Source organism: Anastrepha obliqua, chromosome 5, assembly GCF_027943255.1.
Source record: "Anastrepha obliqua isolate idAnaObli1 chromosome 5, idAnaObli1_1.0, whole genome shotgun sequence".
NCBI lineage: Eukaryota > Metazoa > Arthropoda > Insecta > Diptera > Tephritidae > Anastrepha > Anastrepha obliqua.
The window spans coordinates 106247974-106267029 of NC_072896.1; the positions used below are offsets into that span (position 1 = coordinate 106247974).

The following is a 19056-nucleotide window of genomic DNA, read 5'->3' on the forward strand; positions in this document are numbered from 1 at the left end:
TCCTTATATATACAGTATTGTTGAAAGCCTAAGCAACCTTTTGCTGCTAAGTCATATAACTAAGTATTGCATCGCCATGAAAATTTACAGTTAATTCTCTCGTCAATCTAGAGATTAAAAGTTAAAAATGTATTCACACATGAAAATATTTATTACCTTTTTTGCATCGCACATTTGAAACTTAATCAATTTTCTCTTATAAAAGGATTAGTCGAGTTGCATTGCTCAAATTTCTAGCTCTCGACAATTTCTAAACTTTTTGAAACCATTGCCAATGAAAAGACGACCTTTGCCACTAAAAGCCTAATTTTGTGGAATCAGCATGGAATCGTCACTGGACGCTCCACAGAGTCTAATCTCGCCGTTTGTAGTGAATATTGTAAAGGGTGATCAGATTGCAGATACTTTTTCGTATAGGGTTTTTTGACAGATCAGTGAAAAAATGAACTACCTGCGTTGCCGTTTCGGTGAGCAATTTATCTCTCATCTCGGACCAGTGGATTGGCCACCAAGATCGGGTGATATCACACTTTTGGACTTTTATTTGTGGAGGTATGTAAAGTCTAAATGCTTTGTAGGTAAACCAGATTCAATTGAGGCATTGAAAGCCAACATTACTAAAGTTATTCACGAGAAACCGACCGAAGTCATCCAGCGAGTCATTCAAAATTGGTGTTTACAGATTGCCGAATTACGGCGCAGTGTTTATTTTGTGAGTCGGATAAGTTTGTGGTTCCAAATTCGTTTATAGCAGCGACGAGATGAGTTCGTATAATCAAAAGCAGCTTTGACGTCAATGAACAAAAATGAAATGTGGTTATGTTGTTTTCTTGGGTTTTTAATGATTTCTCTTATGGTAAACATTTGGTGCATTATAGAGCTTCCTGATTTGAAAGCAGCCTGATAATTTCCTACTATCTTATCAACGAATGGGCGTAACCGCTCTTACAAAATATTAGAGCATATTTTATAGCAAATACAGGGTGGCGCACGAATCGTGCTACAAAAACAAAACGTAATAACTTTTTTTCTTTTTGTTTTTTTATTGTATAGATAATTCAATTTTATTTTATGTAACTAATTAGTTTAGAAAATAATAGAACGTAAATGACCTCCATGCTCATTCACGCATATGCGACACCTGATGAGAAAATTGTTCATTGCGCACTGAAGGGTTGAAGTCGGGATCGCCTCAATTATTGTTGTGATGGACTGCTTCAATTCAGTCAAATTACTTGGTTTTGCTTTATACACCTCTTGTTTGAGATAACCCCATAAAAAAAAATCTGGTGCAGTGAGGTCAGGTGACCTTGGGGGCCAGTGGAAAGTGGAATTTCTGGATATCAATTTATTTCTAAATTTTCGTTGGAGCTCCTCCATAACCGGTCTGGCTATATGTGCAGTTGCTCCATCTTGCTGGAACCAAATGCTGTTAAAAGGGATACGTCTTCGCCGCAGTTCTGGATAAAAAAACTCCTTCAACATGTTTAAATAACGGTCCCCATTTACAGTCGCTGTTACACCGTTTTCTTCGAAGAAGTATGGCCCGACAATGCACCTTAATGAAACTGCGCACCACACTGTGACTCGTTCTGAGTGCAGTTCCATCTTATGGAGTATTTGCGGATTTGATTGACTCCATGTACGGCAATTTTGCTTGTTTACATTGCCGTTTAGATCAAAATGGGCCTCATCAGACATAAACAAGCAATTTATGAAGTTGTTGTCTTCTTCGGCCATTTCAATAATTTTTTGGCAAAATTCCAGGCGAATAGGCAAATCCAGAGGGTTTAATTTGCTTGTGATTTGAACTTTGTACGGAAACAAGTTTAAGTCATCATGAACTATCCGCTGCAATGACCGTCTGCTAACTCCAATTTGCGCCGACAAGTTACGAGTCGAAGCTCTTGGATTTGCCTGAATTGACGATGCTACAGCCGCGATTGTGGCTTCGACCCGAACATGGGGATCTCGATGGTACGGTCTGCGTGCGATGCTTCCAGATTCAGCAAAAATGTTCACCAGCCTCATAATGGTCCATCTGCTCGGGGGAGTGCCGCCAAACTCCCGCCTAAATTCCCTTTGGACAGAAATGATGGACTGCAAAGCATGGTACCGCTGCACTATCCAAATCCTCTTTTCGGTATCCCAAGCCTCCATTTTTTGTAAATCTAAATACTAATCTGCAAAATAAAAAAAAAAAGCCGATTACTCACACAGAAAAAAAGTTATTACGTTTTGTTTTTGTAGCACGATTCGTGCGCCACCCTGTATTAAGAAGGGTCAACAATTTTTACACTTGAATTTGGCTCCCTTCTTGCGGAGTAGGCAGATTATTCCGTCTTTTCACTATTCTGGCATACGCTCATCCTGCCCAGCCCTTTTTAATAGGAGGAATATTGCGCTTAGAGATATTTGTGATATACACTAACTCACAGCTTATTTGATGCAGTCAAAAAAACTTATTAAAATATCAAATATATTTTATAGTATTTCTATTACAGAAAAAATCTTATATCTTTTTATTGTTAAATAACATGTTTTATTAAATAACAAAAAAATTGTCTTCATAAGAAAGATATGGCAAATTAAAATAATTCAATTACAGTTTTGAGGTCACAGCTTAAATGATGCACTAAATTAAAAGTATTCAAAAAACATAAACACATTAATATTTCGATTTCATGACTACGGCTAATACAGGGTGTTCCATATAGCGTTTGCATTTTGAACCACCTATTTTTTTGAGAATGGTAACACAAATGACATGTCAAATGTGTTCATAATTTACTTAAAGGTTTGACATTTACGAAATGGGACGCTATACGCTTAAACAAAATTGGGAAATATTGAAAACCTATTTCCAAAGTGGTGAGTCTTCTTCTTCTTCCGCGGTTACAGTAAATGGCGAGCGTTACCGTAACATGCTCAACGAGTTTTTGTTTCCAAAAATTGAAGAGGATGACATGGACGACATTTGGTTTCAACAGGACGGTGCAACTTGTCACACTGCCAAAGTTACACTCGAACTTTTGGCTACCGTTTTTGAATTCCGATATCAATTGGCCGGCTCGGAGCTGTGATTTAAGTGCGTTGGACTATTTTTTGTGGGGAGCCGTTAAGGACAAATGCTATGTGAACCATCCAGGGACGATTGATGCTGTAAAACACGAAATCGAAGTTGCCATTCATGAAATTGGTGCCCAAACAATCGAAAATGTGCTTAAAAATTGAGTTGATCGAATGGCCTACTGTAAAGCCAGTCGTGGCAGTCATTTGAACGATATTATTTTTCATTCATAAATGACAATGTTCAATCTTCAAAATAAAAACAAAGTTTGAAAAAATATTGATACGTTTTTTTTATAGCCGATTCAAAAAGCAAATTTTACATGGCCCACCCTATACTAAGTGCGGTTTTGCTTTTGATTCAGAACAGTTTTTAATCGGGAATTCATAGATTCGACAAGTTTTGCTGTACAATCGGAACTAATTTTATCCTATTCCTCCTGTTGTTCCCGCTTCAGATCGAAAGCATTAAAAATATTGTGGTTTCTTATTTTATTTTCCAGCACTGACCACACATTCTCAATAACGTTGAGATCTGGACTCTGTGCAGGTGTCTGTACTACATGTGGGCAGTTCCAGATAAGCCAAGTTTTTACAATACCAGACGTATGCTTGGGATCGTTGCCTTGGTGGAACCTAAACGAATCCCTAATGCACATTTTATCCACTTTGTACTAAATTATCTTTTAGCAGATCCAGATACATCTCTTTATTCATGTTTCCTTCGATAAATGTTAAATTTCCGACGACTGAATAGGACATGCAACCCCATACCATCACGCTGCCCCCACCGTGTTTAACTGTAGAGCCCAAATTACATGGTTGAAGCGCGGTGTTTGTTTTCTCCAAACGCAGGACTTCCTATTAGACCTGAAAAGGTCAAATTTGCTTTCATCCGCAAAAACAATGGACTTTCAGAACGAAATGTGTTCTGTGTTCAAATATTGTCTGCAAAACTCTATTCTTTGTTTTCTATTACAAGCATTTATCAACGGCTTATTTCGGACAGTCCTTCCATGAAAAATTTATTCGCGCAGAACTCTACGAACAGTTTCAGGGTTACAAATCTTGCTTAATTATTTTTCAACTTCGTTCGTTAATTTTAGAGCGCTTAAATCGGGGGTTCCTTTAACTTTGCGAGCAATCCACCTCTTATCTGCATCATTCAATATTTTATTTGGCGCAGATCTGCCTTTATCTTCTATCCTGTTCTCGTGACGAAATCTTTCTCCAATGTGCTGGACAGTTTTGGAACTAATAGCAACAATTTTTGCAATTTTTCGTTGACTTTTCCCGCCTTTATAATGACGAGTAACGTCTTCCCTTTTTTCAAGTGAGTTCCGTTTTCCCATTTTAAAAAATTTTAATTTTTTCAATTTTTCTTTACAAAATTTTTTTGAGAATGACTTAAAACGCTAAGCTAAACAGAAAAAATACATTTCACCGTTATTTCATTCTCAGAGGAAATATAAAATCCACTGCATCATTTAAGCTGTGAGCATATTATTGATGAGAAAACTATTTGCTGCCATACTTTTTCAGCAAGCTTTGTTTTTGTTATTGTTCTTTCTGCAGTGGTAAACAGTACATACATACATATCTCATTACAAGTTGTATACATTTTTTTATTAAATTTAATAAACATCGAGTCATTTTCTTTTTTCTAAAAAAGTATTACCAGCATCAAATAAGCTGAGAGTCACTGTATGTTCAAAAATACGTGGAGGTGATTTATCTAACCTCTAGAATCTTGTGACTTATAAGGCGGATTATAGCTCTTTCAAATTCATCAAAATTTAATTCTTCTAAGTCTGGATCGCGTTCTGGAATCGAGAATTCAATTACATCTTCAGATTCGCTGCTTCCAATGAGATGCTCATCAAAGTACTCTACCCATTTGTTCAGAATGTGATTTGTGTCAGTAAGTTGATTTCCACTACTTCAGTACTGTTACAGTAAAAATATTATATAATATATACGAACTTAAGGGGTAACACCACTGTACACGCGTAAAATAAACACGATTTTTAAAGAATTTTGTTGTATAGAAGGAAAGGGGAAATAATCACTCTGATTTGGGAAGTTATTACTTATATACTAAAATACAAAACTACAAAGTTTGATCGAAAAATTTTACAAAATGGCGGCATTGGAGACATTTTTGTAATGTGGTTTCTCTTGAAGGAGCTCCGCGGCACGCAGCACAGAGGGTGCAAATTTCAATCTGGAACAAAGAAACATTTTTTTTCTTAATCTAGATAAGAATAGCTAAAGAAACACGTAGAAACACGGATTTAAAAAATATTTATTTTTGTGGAATTAGCAAGCATTTGAAGGAAAAAACTCTATTTTGGACTAAAAAAACGGCACTTAAATAATTATAACAACGTTTAAATTAATCTATCGAAAATCCCCTACGCTCTTCTCTTAAGAAGGTTATTATACAGACGTAGTGAAAAACCTGATTAAAAATATTTAAAATTGTTTGAGTTATGCTGCGTGCCAGTTTCAGAAAACGTGTTTTGAGAAAAAACGCGTTTAAAGTTTGGAAATTTGGAGAAGTCGTTAGGTTAGGTCACTAACGCTTGGTTAAAAGCTTAAAATATTTATGAAATAGACTTCGGTAACGTATAAAACTTTTTGTTCTGTATTTTAAAGGTTCAAAGAATTTTTTAAGCTTATAAAAAAAAAATCAATTTTTTGAAATTTCTATAGTGGTGTTACCCCTTAAGTTCTGCGTTGAAATAACTTCTCTTGCAATTAGATGTAGATAAATAAGATTTTGAATATGTTTCCGCTAATGTCAAACTTTGTAGAAGCTCTCAGCCAACAAATGCGAAAATAAAGTTCCAGTTTGACCAGACTTAACTTGACTTGCAACTTTTGGAATTTTATTATTTTCTTTCCAGTTGCTTGCCTCCCATAATTTAATATCATATAAAATAGTTTGGACCACTGCCTCTTACCGAGAAGGTTCTACGAGCAAAGCTTATCTGCCTTAAATTGACAAAAACAAGGAAAACACTGCCTCTTACCGAGAAGGTTCTACGAGCAAAGCTTATCTGCCTTAAATTGACAAAAACAAGGATTTAATACGAAAATCCATAACTAAGTTGCTTATAAATTATAAGCTCGAGTTGCTTAAGTTGTGCACAACACTGTACATATATACACATGTAAGCGAGATTTATGAAAGGATAATTCTTTTTGGTTTATTTTCTCTTGGAAAATTTGCATTTGTATAACAGTTGTTAATGCGGTTCGTTGGTTGGTCGGTCGCTTGGTTGACTGGCACTTTTCTTGCCTTTGTTTATTGCAATGTCAGCATAACTATCAACGCCATGAGGCAGTGGCGTAGCCATCGGGAGGAAAATCAATGGTCAACCGTTAAATACTTAGATTATTATTAAAGCAATTTGTACAAACATGTGGAGCCATATGTTTTTGACGGCTTTTGGGTGTACAATGACTTGCACAAAATTTAGAAGATAAATCTCCTCTGCAGATACAAATATTCAACTGGCGCTTTGGCATTGATGTCATCATTGGCAATGACTCTGACATCCAACCTCGCCGATAAATTATGATGAGTCATAAAAAACTACAAAGCTGCTAGCTTCAATACTTAAGCATTAACCGGGCTGAAGCTCGTCTGTACTATGAAACAATTTCATTGGCTGACCTTTGCATACTATGTATATTTATGTTTGTATAAAAAAAAATACCACCGGAATTGACATTTGTAAGAGTTACGCCGTCTTGAGTATAGCTGATGTATCAGCAACTCTGACCTGGTATCCCTATGGACCAAAATGCTCTCTGCGTGGCTTCGGGCAGTCAGTATAGCCTAACTTAACCTAACGCTTCAGAAGAGATCGAGGAGGGCGAACTTAGAACTGATGAAAACATCAATGAAGTGAAGAAGAAAAGTTAATCAATAACCATCAAAGAGCTAGTAGACGACTTGAACATTGCTTATGGATCCTTTCAGGACATTGTAATCAATGATTTTAGGTTTGTGCCATGTTGCTGCAAAGGTGGTCCCAAGTTGGACCTGAATTTCATGCAAAAACGCGTAAATATCACCAAAGTCATGATTTGCAAGGCTGCATCCGTCCCGACATGCATCCAACGTATCATTTTTGGATACGAGATGTATGTTTTTTTGAGAGCTACACGCAAGCTAACGAGATTCAAACAATTAACGAGTGAGTGGGGAGCTACAAATGAACCAAGACAAAATAACCACGTAGTTTTCAGTAAAAAAACAGAGCGAAGCTCACGGCTTTTACGGATCAGAACGGTATTAGGTTAGGTTAGGTTGAAGCGGTTGTCCACACCCAGGCTCATAGCCCATTGTAATGCCGCGTGGGAACTAGCCCTTATCCCTCCCAAAACCAATGTGTACTTTTCAAAAATTTTGTAAAATTCTTAATTTCGACAGAGCCGAGATGTTCCAATTCTTAAAAGGATTGTCCACCTAAAATGGCGAGCCTACATCTGGATAGAGCAGGTCTGTGACATAGAAGGTGCCCAAAATGGCGAGTCTACATCTAGATAGAGCAGGTTGGTGACACAGAAGGTGCACGATCGTTATTTCCTCTTTCTCGTCTAGGCAACTTCTGCAGAAATCATGTGTTTGCACACCCATTCTCTGGGCGTGCCTACCGATTAGGCAGTGCCCCGTAATAACTCAAATCAGTGTGTTAAGACTGTGTTTTTCTCTTCTTAGTAGAAGTTCCGTGCATTTAGAGTCGGCCACACCTGTAGGCGTTTTTGCAAGTGGCTTCATTACGCCATCTTTCATTCGCTACTCTTACAATTGCCTCGCGCTTACGTAGTTTACATGTTTGCAAGGGTATAATTAGGCCGGGTCGATTTGTGGGGAGGCAAAAAAATCGCTAATTGCTCTGTGAAAATCATATTAAATAAATATGAATAAATATCATAAATAATAAATATTATTATAAATAAATAAAACTAAAGAAAAAACATAGCCATTTAGCTGATTTTTTCATGTAAAGGCCAAAAATGATGATATTTTGAAATTGGGGGTCATCAGAGTTCGTTTTAGAGGTATGGTTCCTTCGGCAAAGTTTCTTATTTTGATCCCTAGAATACGATTTTCACAGAGCAATGAGCGATTTCTAAATCGACCCTATATCATTTTCAATGTACTTATCTGCCAATTTGGTACCTATTTTCGCTAGTTCATCGGCTCTGCAGTTCCCCTCAATGTCACAATGGCCAGGAACTCGTGTTATCATTAGGTGAAATGACTCAGCCATCTCGATAAGAGATGCGCGGCATTTCATGGCTATCTTGGAGGTTGTCCAGTGTCACGGCTTTCATTATTGCCATCAGTTCAGCTTGAAAGACACTACAGTAGTGGGGAAGCCGAAAACTGAAGGAGATCCCCAGATGCTCGGAATATACACCTCTGCCGAGCCTGTCATCGAGCTTTGAGTAATCTGTGTATACATGAACGGTATTGCACACCACGATTTTTTGCCAGTAGGTCAGAAAGGACTATTATTTGGGCCTTAATGAGAAGTTTAAGTAAAGCAAATCGTCAAAAACGAAAATATTTACCGGAAAACAACTCCTGAATTTTGCACCGTGATAACGCTCCATCGCATAGTGGCATCAGTATCCGTGAATTTTTGACCAAGAACGAGACGCGTACCATCCAACAGTCATCAAATTTACCTGATATGGCTCCCTGTGATTCTTTTCTGTGTGATCGAGTCAAAGAATCAATCCGGCTAACGCGTTTTAACAAGCGAAAGAAAGTAATGGGGACGGCTTTTATGGCTCTACCGAAAATAGAGCACTAGAAATGTTTGGAGAGCTGGATTAAGCGCTGGTATACGTACATTGATGGGGAGTACTTTGAAAGCAAATAGTTGGAAATCATTTATGAAAATGTGATTTATATTTACGTAAAGCTTTAAATACAGGGTCCGACACTCGAAGTGTAACCAATTAAAAAGGCCATAAATTTAGTTTGGATAATTATTTTTTTTAAATTCAAAGTAAAAAATGTGTAAAAATAATACAAAATTAAGCATCAATTTTCTTTTGCTCGATATGACCACCTTTTGCCTTGGCCATGGCCTTGAGACGGTCCAGAAACGAATCGCAAGCTGCCCGAATGTGACTTGCAGGTATTTTGGCCCACTCACGGACAATGGCTTTTTTCAGCGCCTCTAGACTGGTGAATCTTTTAAATCGGACCCTGTAGAAAAAGAGCTAAACACCGAAAAAATTTTATAATTTGCATCGACAGTCCGCAAAATCAGCAATAATCGGATGCATGACATTTTTATTTATTTATTATCTTACATGCACTTTTTCTTTACTTTAAAGTTGAAAAAATTATTTCAGTAATTAAATATTTGAGACAGGTAAAAAAGTGGGGAATTAATAAAGAAAATTGTGAAATTTTTGCATTTTTTGAGAACTCTGCGTGAACAAAAAAAATTGGTAAAAATCGATCAAAGGCAGATAAATAAAATGGTTTTCTATAGAATAAAACTACAAAAGCTAAAATAATTAAATATTTTCCATTTTCACGAAGCTAGCGCTGTGTTAGTTTCAGTTTATATAATAATTTTGTTGTTATGTAATGTATGAATAAAATAAAAAAAGAAAATTTTCATATTATTATATAAAATCTACATCCCCTCCTTCTCAAAGTCTGGTATGCAGCGCTGTTTTCAGCCTTTTAAAGCAGCTCTGACTGTGTGGTGATGCCGTAGTTGAAGAGGCGTTGGTTCTTTTGCATAATTCGAAGGCTGTCAGTAGCAAAGAACAGAAACAGTCACAGCAGCAGCGGAAGAGAGCTAATAGGGCTCGTAACTCGGAGTTGGAGTAGTGTCAGAGATAATAGCGGATTAAGTTGTGGGATGTGGGATGTGAGATGTGACATGACGAGTTGCCGTGGATAGTTGACATGGCACGTAATTTGTTGGTCAGATTTTTTAATTTTTTTGTTTTTACTTATTTACTTATTTAATTTTTGTTTTTAATTGATTACACATGTTGACACCAAGTTGCATGGAAACCCACATATAATTATACACAATTAAAAACGCTGTAGGGTACATTAAAAAAATTTCAAACTAACTGGCAGAGAAAATGGAAGGGGCTGGTATTATAGGCGCCTGGTGACTCATCACTGATTCAGCTTCGATTGTAACGCAAAAATAAGAACATAAAAACCATAAAACACTATTTTACCCACCCGTTTTCTTTTCGATATGCACACGACCCTTTGTATTTTCCCTTGGCACCCCTTTTGGGTCCTTCCATTTCGCACTCACATCTTTTTGTACTGTTTTACAGAATATAATGAAGGAATCATTTACAAAATGTGTGATAGATGGCGTTGAGGGTGCCAAGGTTAGCCAGCTGCCATCCAATTGGCCAAGTACAGCAACTGCAAGTAGAAAGAGAAAAAATATATAATTTCTTTTTGTACACAAAATTCCATTCAAATTAAGGAAAATGAGCAAAAGTGTAATCAAAAAATTTAAAACAGAAAACATGCATAACAAATGAAGATGAAAATTCTTTGAATTTGAACAGTTAATTTGATATGTCATACCATACTTTTATTTAGTATTACCACATATTGTATAATGGCCAAGCTGCTTTTAAAAAATGGTCTTCAGTTGTCAGTAAAAAATATTCACAGAGCGTTGCGTTCACACCCAGGTGCGGATACACTCACTTTTACTGTGCTTTAGTTGTTATGTGGATTGGCAAAATTGTCACAACTAAATGAAATTATAGGAGGATTCATATGTAGAAGTCCACGCAAATGGGGAAAGTTACTGATCGCCATTCATTTGGGAGTGGGCAGGACGATTCTTCTACATATGGTTCAAGCAGCTCACACCTTCCGGGAATAGCCCAAGTATCCTCTGGGTAGCTTCCGTTCGGGAGTGAACCACCTGAGAAGGCGAAGCATCCCAGGAAAGCTGGTTGTGCGCTTGGTTTGGGACCCGCCACTTAAAAGCGCAGCTAATAAAGATCCAGCGGCTACGTTGGCTGGGTCATGTCGTCCGAATAGTTGCAAACGCTCCGGGTCTCAAAGTATTTGATGCGTTACCAGCTGGTGGTAGCAGAGGAAGAGGAAGATCTCCTCTGTGTTGGAAAGATTAGGTGGAGAAAGACTTGGCTTCACTTGGTGTGTCCCACTGGCGTCGGTTAGCACGGCCAAAATTGCTTACGGGGTTATAGGACCAATCAAGAAGAAATGAGATTATCTGCTGAAATTGCAAAAGCTGCAACGATTGGTACGTCTCTGTGTAGCGGCGGCAGTTCGCTCGGCGCCTCAGGTGATGCTATAGAGACTTGTGGAAATTCTACATATATTTCAAATGCTCAGGCGTAGGGAGTCTAGCGTGCTGCGGATAATGGGGATGCCCCTATCTTACACAGACTAAGGAAGAACATACATATATACGCAGCGCCCATGAGATCACAATGGCTCGACTTTTGTCATAACTTTTACGTTCTCTCTTCTGACAGATATGACAGGTAATCTAACGTCATTATACTCGCTGAAGAGATTCCAATTCATACAGACTTGTTAAAAGTAGATATTGGATTAGGAGCTGTCGTCTATCTATTCTCATGGAGAGTAGCTTACAGATTTCATCACTATACAATTTACATGGTACCTCACTCCCTCAAGACTCAGCCCCTTTGTCAAACAAATAGTGAAACTGCAATCAAGACCCTTGAGTCGGTGACGTCTAACTTGATATTTGTTCTAGGATATCGAAGATTTTACAAGCTCTTCGAAAACACAGCATCAATCTGCGTGGTAGGAAATGAGAAGCACGGATTAGAGACAGGTCTTGTTTTCACAAATTCAATAAGAGCCTATGCTTAGTATCGCGTTCGCACTGAAGGAAGGAGATGCAAGTGAAGCAAGAAGACGAAACTTATTAAAGTTCTCAAAAACAAGGTTTTTCAAAGAAGTAGTAATGTGTATAAGGGGTCAACTTATGTAAAAGCTACAGATACGAGAGAGAAGTAGGATGAATACAGGTGGAAGAACGACCCACACTTTCATCGCTACAAATTTTTGAGCAACCATTTCTTTGAGGACCCAGATGTCCAGTTTTGATTGAACAAAAGTCATGCAGGTCAAAGGATATATAGGGCAAGCCCGAATAGGTAGTTCTTGGGCTACTCAATTAGCTTCTGTGGTTACCAAGTAAACTAATTGTTTAAATCAGAGCATATAATCTAATGTAATAAAAATGGAAGCAACACTAATCCATTGGTTACTTATCAACCACCGGATGCAGTTTTTGGACTGGGGGTAAATCTACTCCTGCTAGAAAGTGTCTGCTTACAGCCAAATGGTACCACAATTTGGATAAGGATACTTAGCAATACATAACTATGTTAACCCTTCGTTATACATATTTTTTAAAACCTTGTATTGGGCACCGGGTCTGGTCCGACCCCTATGTACATATATATGTACATGCATTTGCATGGTAATATGTCGCAAACGCGCAGCATTTACAATTCATTTTTAATTTCTTACCTTTTTCATTGGCTTTGGTATACATTCAGCTACCTACAGAAGCAAAAATAACCGCTGAAAATATTTTGGTTTCTGGAAAACATGATTTTTTTGCTTTGTTCGTTATATTCATTTATGGATTCGGTGGAAGACTAGCAAAACATGTATAAGAGTTTTTTGAGTACTGTTGACATACTGGATTTTTACCTACAGTAAAATAGATATGGCGGCCGCCGTAGCCAAATGGGTTGGGCGGGATTATTCATACGATTTTCGATGTTTGCAAGGACCAATGTGTTCGATTAAAACTTCGCCTCGCATCACTTTTTCTGAGCCCGTCAACTTCCTTGCAAATACAAAACGAAGCCGCCAATGGCGATGCATTCATAATTAGACATAGGATGAGTTGTGCTATCTCCCAGGCAAACGTTTTTGTCTCTTTTGCTATTGAGTTTAACCAATAATGATAGAATCAAGGCGCATTCATTAAAGATGGTGGCACTAGTCCAACAACAATGTTTTTGACATTGTAATATCATGACATGAAGTTGGAGCTAGAATCAATAGAATCAATCAAATCAGCTGATTTTCTGATACCATCTTAGATAGAATACAAGATTGCGCCTTCCCAATTCGCCGGGACGTCAGTTCTGAGAACAAATAAACAAAAAAATAAATTAAAAAATTTGGCGTAATCGGAAGGAAAGCGAAAAAAATGTAGGAAATATTTTTTGCAGTTCATACTTTCACAATTTCGCACACGGCACTTACAATTTTCTAGTTTGTTTAATGTAAATTGTCGAACTTTAAAATCAGTAAAGTAACTTCCCTTCCTTTTGTTTGTTTACATGCAGTGCTGACGTCATCCGGTTGTTAAAATTTCGAAAAATTAAGTAATGGTTTTTGAAAGGCGCCACCTTCTGTATTCTGTACACCGTACAATTTAACGAACTAAATAAAACATGAATATGAGGAGTAGGATGAGCAAATTTCATGCTAACCCTGCCAAACCGAAATCGTACTGTTTTCGAAAAAATATTCTCTCCTAAGCCTCCCACCTCAAACAGTGTGGAGCTCACAAGCTGCTCGTAGTTAAACTACCTTAACATCACTGTAAACGGCAAACTCAACGGGAATCGATGGAATTGGAATTGGAGTTGACTCAAGAAGGAATTTCTGAAAATCTGGTTTTTGAGTAAAATAAAATGTCTGAGCAAGTTTATATGGCGTATATTTATATTTGGCATTTTATGTGTCAGCATAAAAATACTACTGTAAAAAACTCAACTTCCTATATTTTGCTTTTTCATAACATTGTAAATTTACGACATACTTTCGATTTTTATTCTAGCAGTTAAAGCCGCTTACCTACTTTTTATAGTGAAAATGTTTTGCTTCTCTTTCAATACTAAAAGCACATCACGGCTGGACGTAAGAGCGTTTTATGATTTCTTGCAACTTGCAAATGTGTATGTAACGGGTGTTGCTTTACAGTTGAGGAATTGTTTTTTTTTTTTAATGAAATACAAAGAATTAATGCCCCTCCATTGGGCACCTTTTTTAAAGCCTTCGGTTGGGATCCTTTTTAAAAGGTTATTTTCAGAAATCGATAAAACATTAAAATTTAGTAAACTACCTCGAAGTTCAAGTCGTTAGCTTTAATAGAAATATGTTAAATTCCCGCCCAAAGTCGAAAAAGCCAGTTTGGCCAGATCCGGTGCTCAACGGAGGGTTAAAAGATTATGAAACTTTTACATGTTGTGCTCAACAGTAGTAAGTACGTTGGCTCCAACTTCAGAGAAAGGGTAAAGCAATCTGAAAACTTTGTTTACAAGTTTTGGGCGTTCCCATCTCGAATATGCCGAACTAGTTCAAATGTTCCAACTTTCAATAAACAGAATAGAAAGTATACAAAATATTTTGCTTACATAAGCTCTACGGTCGCTGAAATTTGAGGGTCTTATTTCTTCTCAGGCATCTCGTTTCAAGCTGAAAGATTTACAATCTTTGGAAAGCTTTACGGCTCAGCGGTCGGCAAAAATGAAACGGCGGCTGTGGTGTTCAACGCGACAGAACTGCTACGCAAAAGCAACCCAGTAGGTAATTAAGTGAGCTGATGTAAAAGTTGTCAGTTAGCAAAATATATGAATTTGGAATCACCAACGTCAAATATTGAAAGCAGATATCATTTTATAAAGCTAAGATCCAGAGGTCTTTCTTTTCCGGTAAATTTATTCATATCATGGAAAGAATCAGAATGTCTTTTATTTGCATATTCCATGCCCATTTTAAATGACGTGCAACAGAAGAGGCTATACATACATTTTCAGTTACAGAATCTTTCATGCAAGGCACCTTTACATTCGAGTAAAAATCGGAGCAACCAAAGGGGTGCTAGTCTCTGCATAAGCGGGGCACTAAAGACTAGGCCCACGGCAGCGATGAATGTCATGCTGCACTTATTGGCCTCAGGGGCCTATTGAGGCCTACATAAAACAGCTGGCGACGAAATCGGCACTTAAATTAAGAGAATCTTCTAACTTAGCCACTAACAGAAGGTATCACGCAAGAATACTAGCCGAATATACCTTCCTACATACCTACATCAAACGACAGACTTTAGTAACTCAGTAGAGTTGCATTTAAACACATCCTTTACCACAACTTTCCCAACGAGAGAAGATTGGGACAATGGGGTAATAGACAATAGAAGCGGAATCAGCATCTATACTGATAGTTCCAAGCTAAATGATCATGAAGGCGGAGGTCTTCATTCTGAAGGAATGAATGCTAACATCTCACTGTGTGTATTTCAAGCTGAAATTCTGGCTATCAGGGAAGGCCTGCTAGCCCTAAATAAAAGTGCCCTCACCACAAGAGATATAAACATATGTTCAAATAGCCAATCGTCCCCGAAAGCTTTAAAATCGCCTAATATTAACTCGAAGACAGTAAAAGAATGTATCGACGTTCTGACAGAACTATCACAGTACTTTGTAATAAACCTGTTCTGGGTGCCGGCTCATAGAGACATAGAAGGCAACTGCAAAGCAGATGAACTAGCGAGATTGGGTACCACAATACCGATCCAACCAGACAAAGCGAACATACATACCTATACCTTTAGAAACTTGTAAAATGCTCATAGATAAACACACTATCAGTGCTGCCAATAGGCTATGGTCTCAGTCCCTGACCTGTGCAACTAGTAGAATGACGTGGTCGGAATGGAACATCGGCCGCGCAAACCGACTGTTGAAACAGGAAGAACATGCAAAATCTTCTCGGGGTCCTAACAGATCATTGTCTGATTGGCAGGCATCCCAGTTAACTGGGATCACCCTATAACGACTATTAAGCTAAATACACACCAGGCAACCGTTGCAGCAACTCGGCCATGTTGAAGCAACCGTTGCCTCGTGTGTAGCTGTGTTGCCAAATGATTTTCGTGTTGCTGCAACCGTTGCCTGAAATATCAAATAAATTTGATTTTTGGGATAAGTTGCTGCAACCGTTGCTTCGTGTGTATCATTGTTTACTGCTTTTGCTCGTTCAGTTCGTTGAACACAAGGAAAGAAGAAGGTTCGTGCGGAGTAAAATAAAGTGAAAAAGGAAAAAATGGCAATTGAAAATAATGAAAATTATGTTAATTTTATTAACGAATATAAAAATTTGAGAGAGCTGTGGGATATAAGTAGTGAAAAATATAAAAATAAAAATTTTAGAAAAAAAGCATACGAACAATTAAAAAATGAATACAATAAAATTGATAAAAATTTCAAGTCCGCAAAAGCGTTTCCTGTTGGAAGATACCGCAAAGTTATTGCCAGTCTAATTTCTGCTGATATTGCCTCTCTCATTATGGTATCTTGTTTCGTTATTTTGGCCTTTACGAAGTCCAACAATTTTCTAAACAGGGCTTCGTCCATCCTCATGTAATTTTTATAGTCCGCTGGCTCATTTTCCTTCAGTTCTTTCAGCAGCCTCTCGTTCGAAAATTCGATTTTTTTAAAAGCCAATTTTGGACCAGATTTTTTTTCTCTTCTTTTGTTGCATCTCTTCTTCCTCATTTTCGTACAAAAGTTCGTCAATTATAATAAGAGAAGTAATTTTACGCATTTCGTCGATCATTTAAAAAATTTAATTTTACGTATCTTCCGCTTGTACCTTTTCTGCACCACAGTTATACACAATACTGAGATTGAAGCAACGGTCGCAACGTGTTTCTTAAACAAAGGCAACACGTTGCTGCAACCGTTGCTTCAACGGTTGCCTGGTGTGTATTTAGCTTTACAGCAGCTGTAACGACATTGAAGAAGAAGAGACTATAGAACATTTTCTATGCGTGTGCATGGCTCTGGAGAAGGTTCAATATTTTAGGAAACAGTTCCCTGAATAACTTGGCAGAAGTAGCCAATATAAAAATAACCAGCCTTGTTGGATATATTAAAGCCACAGGTTGGTTCAATGAGGACAATGTAGAGTGAGGAGAGGGGACATCCTTGGTGGTATCACAATGGACCTACAGCAGGTCTAGGTGTGTCAACCGGCAACCGCCTATCTACCTACCTAAATAGCAAACCTTGTAAATCTTGAAACGATAGAGCGTAAAGTTGAAATTAACGGTGTCATTATTATAGCCATCCAAATCAGCTGTTCCAACCAACCTTATGGACAACAACAGTGCATTCAATCAGTGGTTCCATACCAAAATGCCATAACCGTACACATAGATATCAAGGCGCATTCATTTAAGATGTTGTCACTAGACCAACAACAACATATAGTAGAAAATAGAAAATAAAGATAAAAGTTGGAACTTCGTTCAATAGCCGACATTCATTTGAAGTTAGATGCATACGACGATAGTGCGATTGGAACGACTTTTCGTCACTTAATTTTATGCTGCCATCCGAATGTACACGACGAAAGGAAAAAGCGAATCAGCCGGTCTACTGCTATCAGCTTTAATAGATTCGCCTTGATAGATATCAATGAAATTTTGAAGTTTTCGGCATAACCTTAAACAGCTAATTGCCGATTTATTGCATTTATGGTAATTTTATTTTATTGCTGAGTTGCTGAACTTATGCCGGGGAGAAGGTGTCATTAAACACATTAAATCCAAAAGGCTTTGATGGTTAGGACACACAGCAAAAATCTTGATTAAAAACAAACTCATTAACGACCCTGGCCCGAGAGTGTCCAAGTTTAACCTGGCTTAACCGAGTCATAGTCGACCTGAAAAATCTGCGTGTGAGGAGCTGGAAGTCTATTGCTATGAACCGTACAGATTGGATGACGATTGTGGACGAAGCTAAAGCTCACCCTGAGCTTTATAGGGATTTTATTTTTCGCTTTCACTTCCCTTTCATTTGCAATTTTCAACTGCGCTTCTTTTCATGCTCAGGGTTTTTATTTATTTTCAACATTTTTTAGAAATTAATTGGTGCGAAGATGCCCGTGTTTGTATGACAAATCAATCAATCCATTTTAGTGGGATGGGCATGCGCCCGACTGCTCCGCTTTAATTTCTTCCCTTCGGCATACCCTATGATCATAAAGTACCGGGAATGTTTAATGAAAACAAAACAGAGTTATATTTCAGGCAAATTTATTTTATCTCCTTCAAAATTTGACCCGTCTGAAGCAACACATATGTGCCAACGTTGAACCCAGACCTCCATGCACCCTGGTGGGCCGACAAAGGCGATGGCTTTCAGCTCCTTCGTCGCACTCCCTTTGATCTCCTCTCTCGACTGAAATCTCCTTCCACGAAGTGGTAACTTCAACTTGGGAAACAAAAAGAAGTCGCACGGGGCCATATCAGGTGAATACGGTGCTTGCACGATGGTATTTACTTGGTGTTTGGTCAAATAATCCAGCACAATTTGGGCTCGGTGCGGTGGCGCGTTATCATCATGCAAAATACAAGAATTGGTTGCCCACATTTCCTGCCGGCCAGGTAGACACTAATGATCCGGTGGCGCTAAAAAGTGACAGATGTGGGTCTCACAGTTCTACCAACATAAGAAAAAAATATGGACTGGTCCCCACGTGCGCGGTTCGTTTAAATTAAACATTCCCGGTACTTTTTGATCATATTGTATGAGACTCATGTTGAAGTATTTTCTTTAGTTTCTGCTGTTTACGGATTTGGCACCAGTAGTAGATGACAGTAGACATCATCATGGTTAAGGTCGCGGTTATGGTATGGCACCTCCAATTTAACCTTGAGAGTTATTGTTACTCAAGGCGTCAGTGTAGTTTGTGTGTAAGATTACCCTTGTCTTCTGAATAGAATAATTTTCAATATTCCCAAACGCAATCTTCGGGTGCCTTATCCTTTTTACTTAGCAAAATTCGAAACTCGATTTGCTGGAAATGCTTCTCTGGCGAGATTTTCAGGAGAATTTTATATTTAATCCGAAAGAATC

General features: G+C 37.9%; 1 protein-coding gene across 1 annotated transcript in view; it reads right to left on the reverse strand.

Annotated features, from left to right (window-relative positions):
• The window catches only part of LOC129249007 (neural cell adhesion molecule 1), a 63739-nt gene that overhangs the window by 34839 nt on the left and 9844 nt on the right, over positions 1-19056 (reverse strand). Inside the window, exon 2 of the mRNA XM_054888616.1 lies at positions 10316-10510. Coding sequence (XP_054744591.1) covers positions 10316-10510 — 195 coding nt within the window. The remainder of the gene's footprint in view (positions 1-10315; positions 10511-19056) is intronic.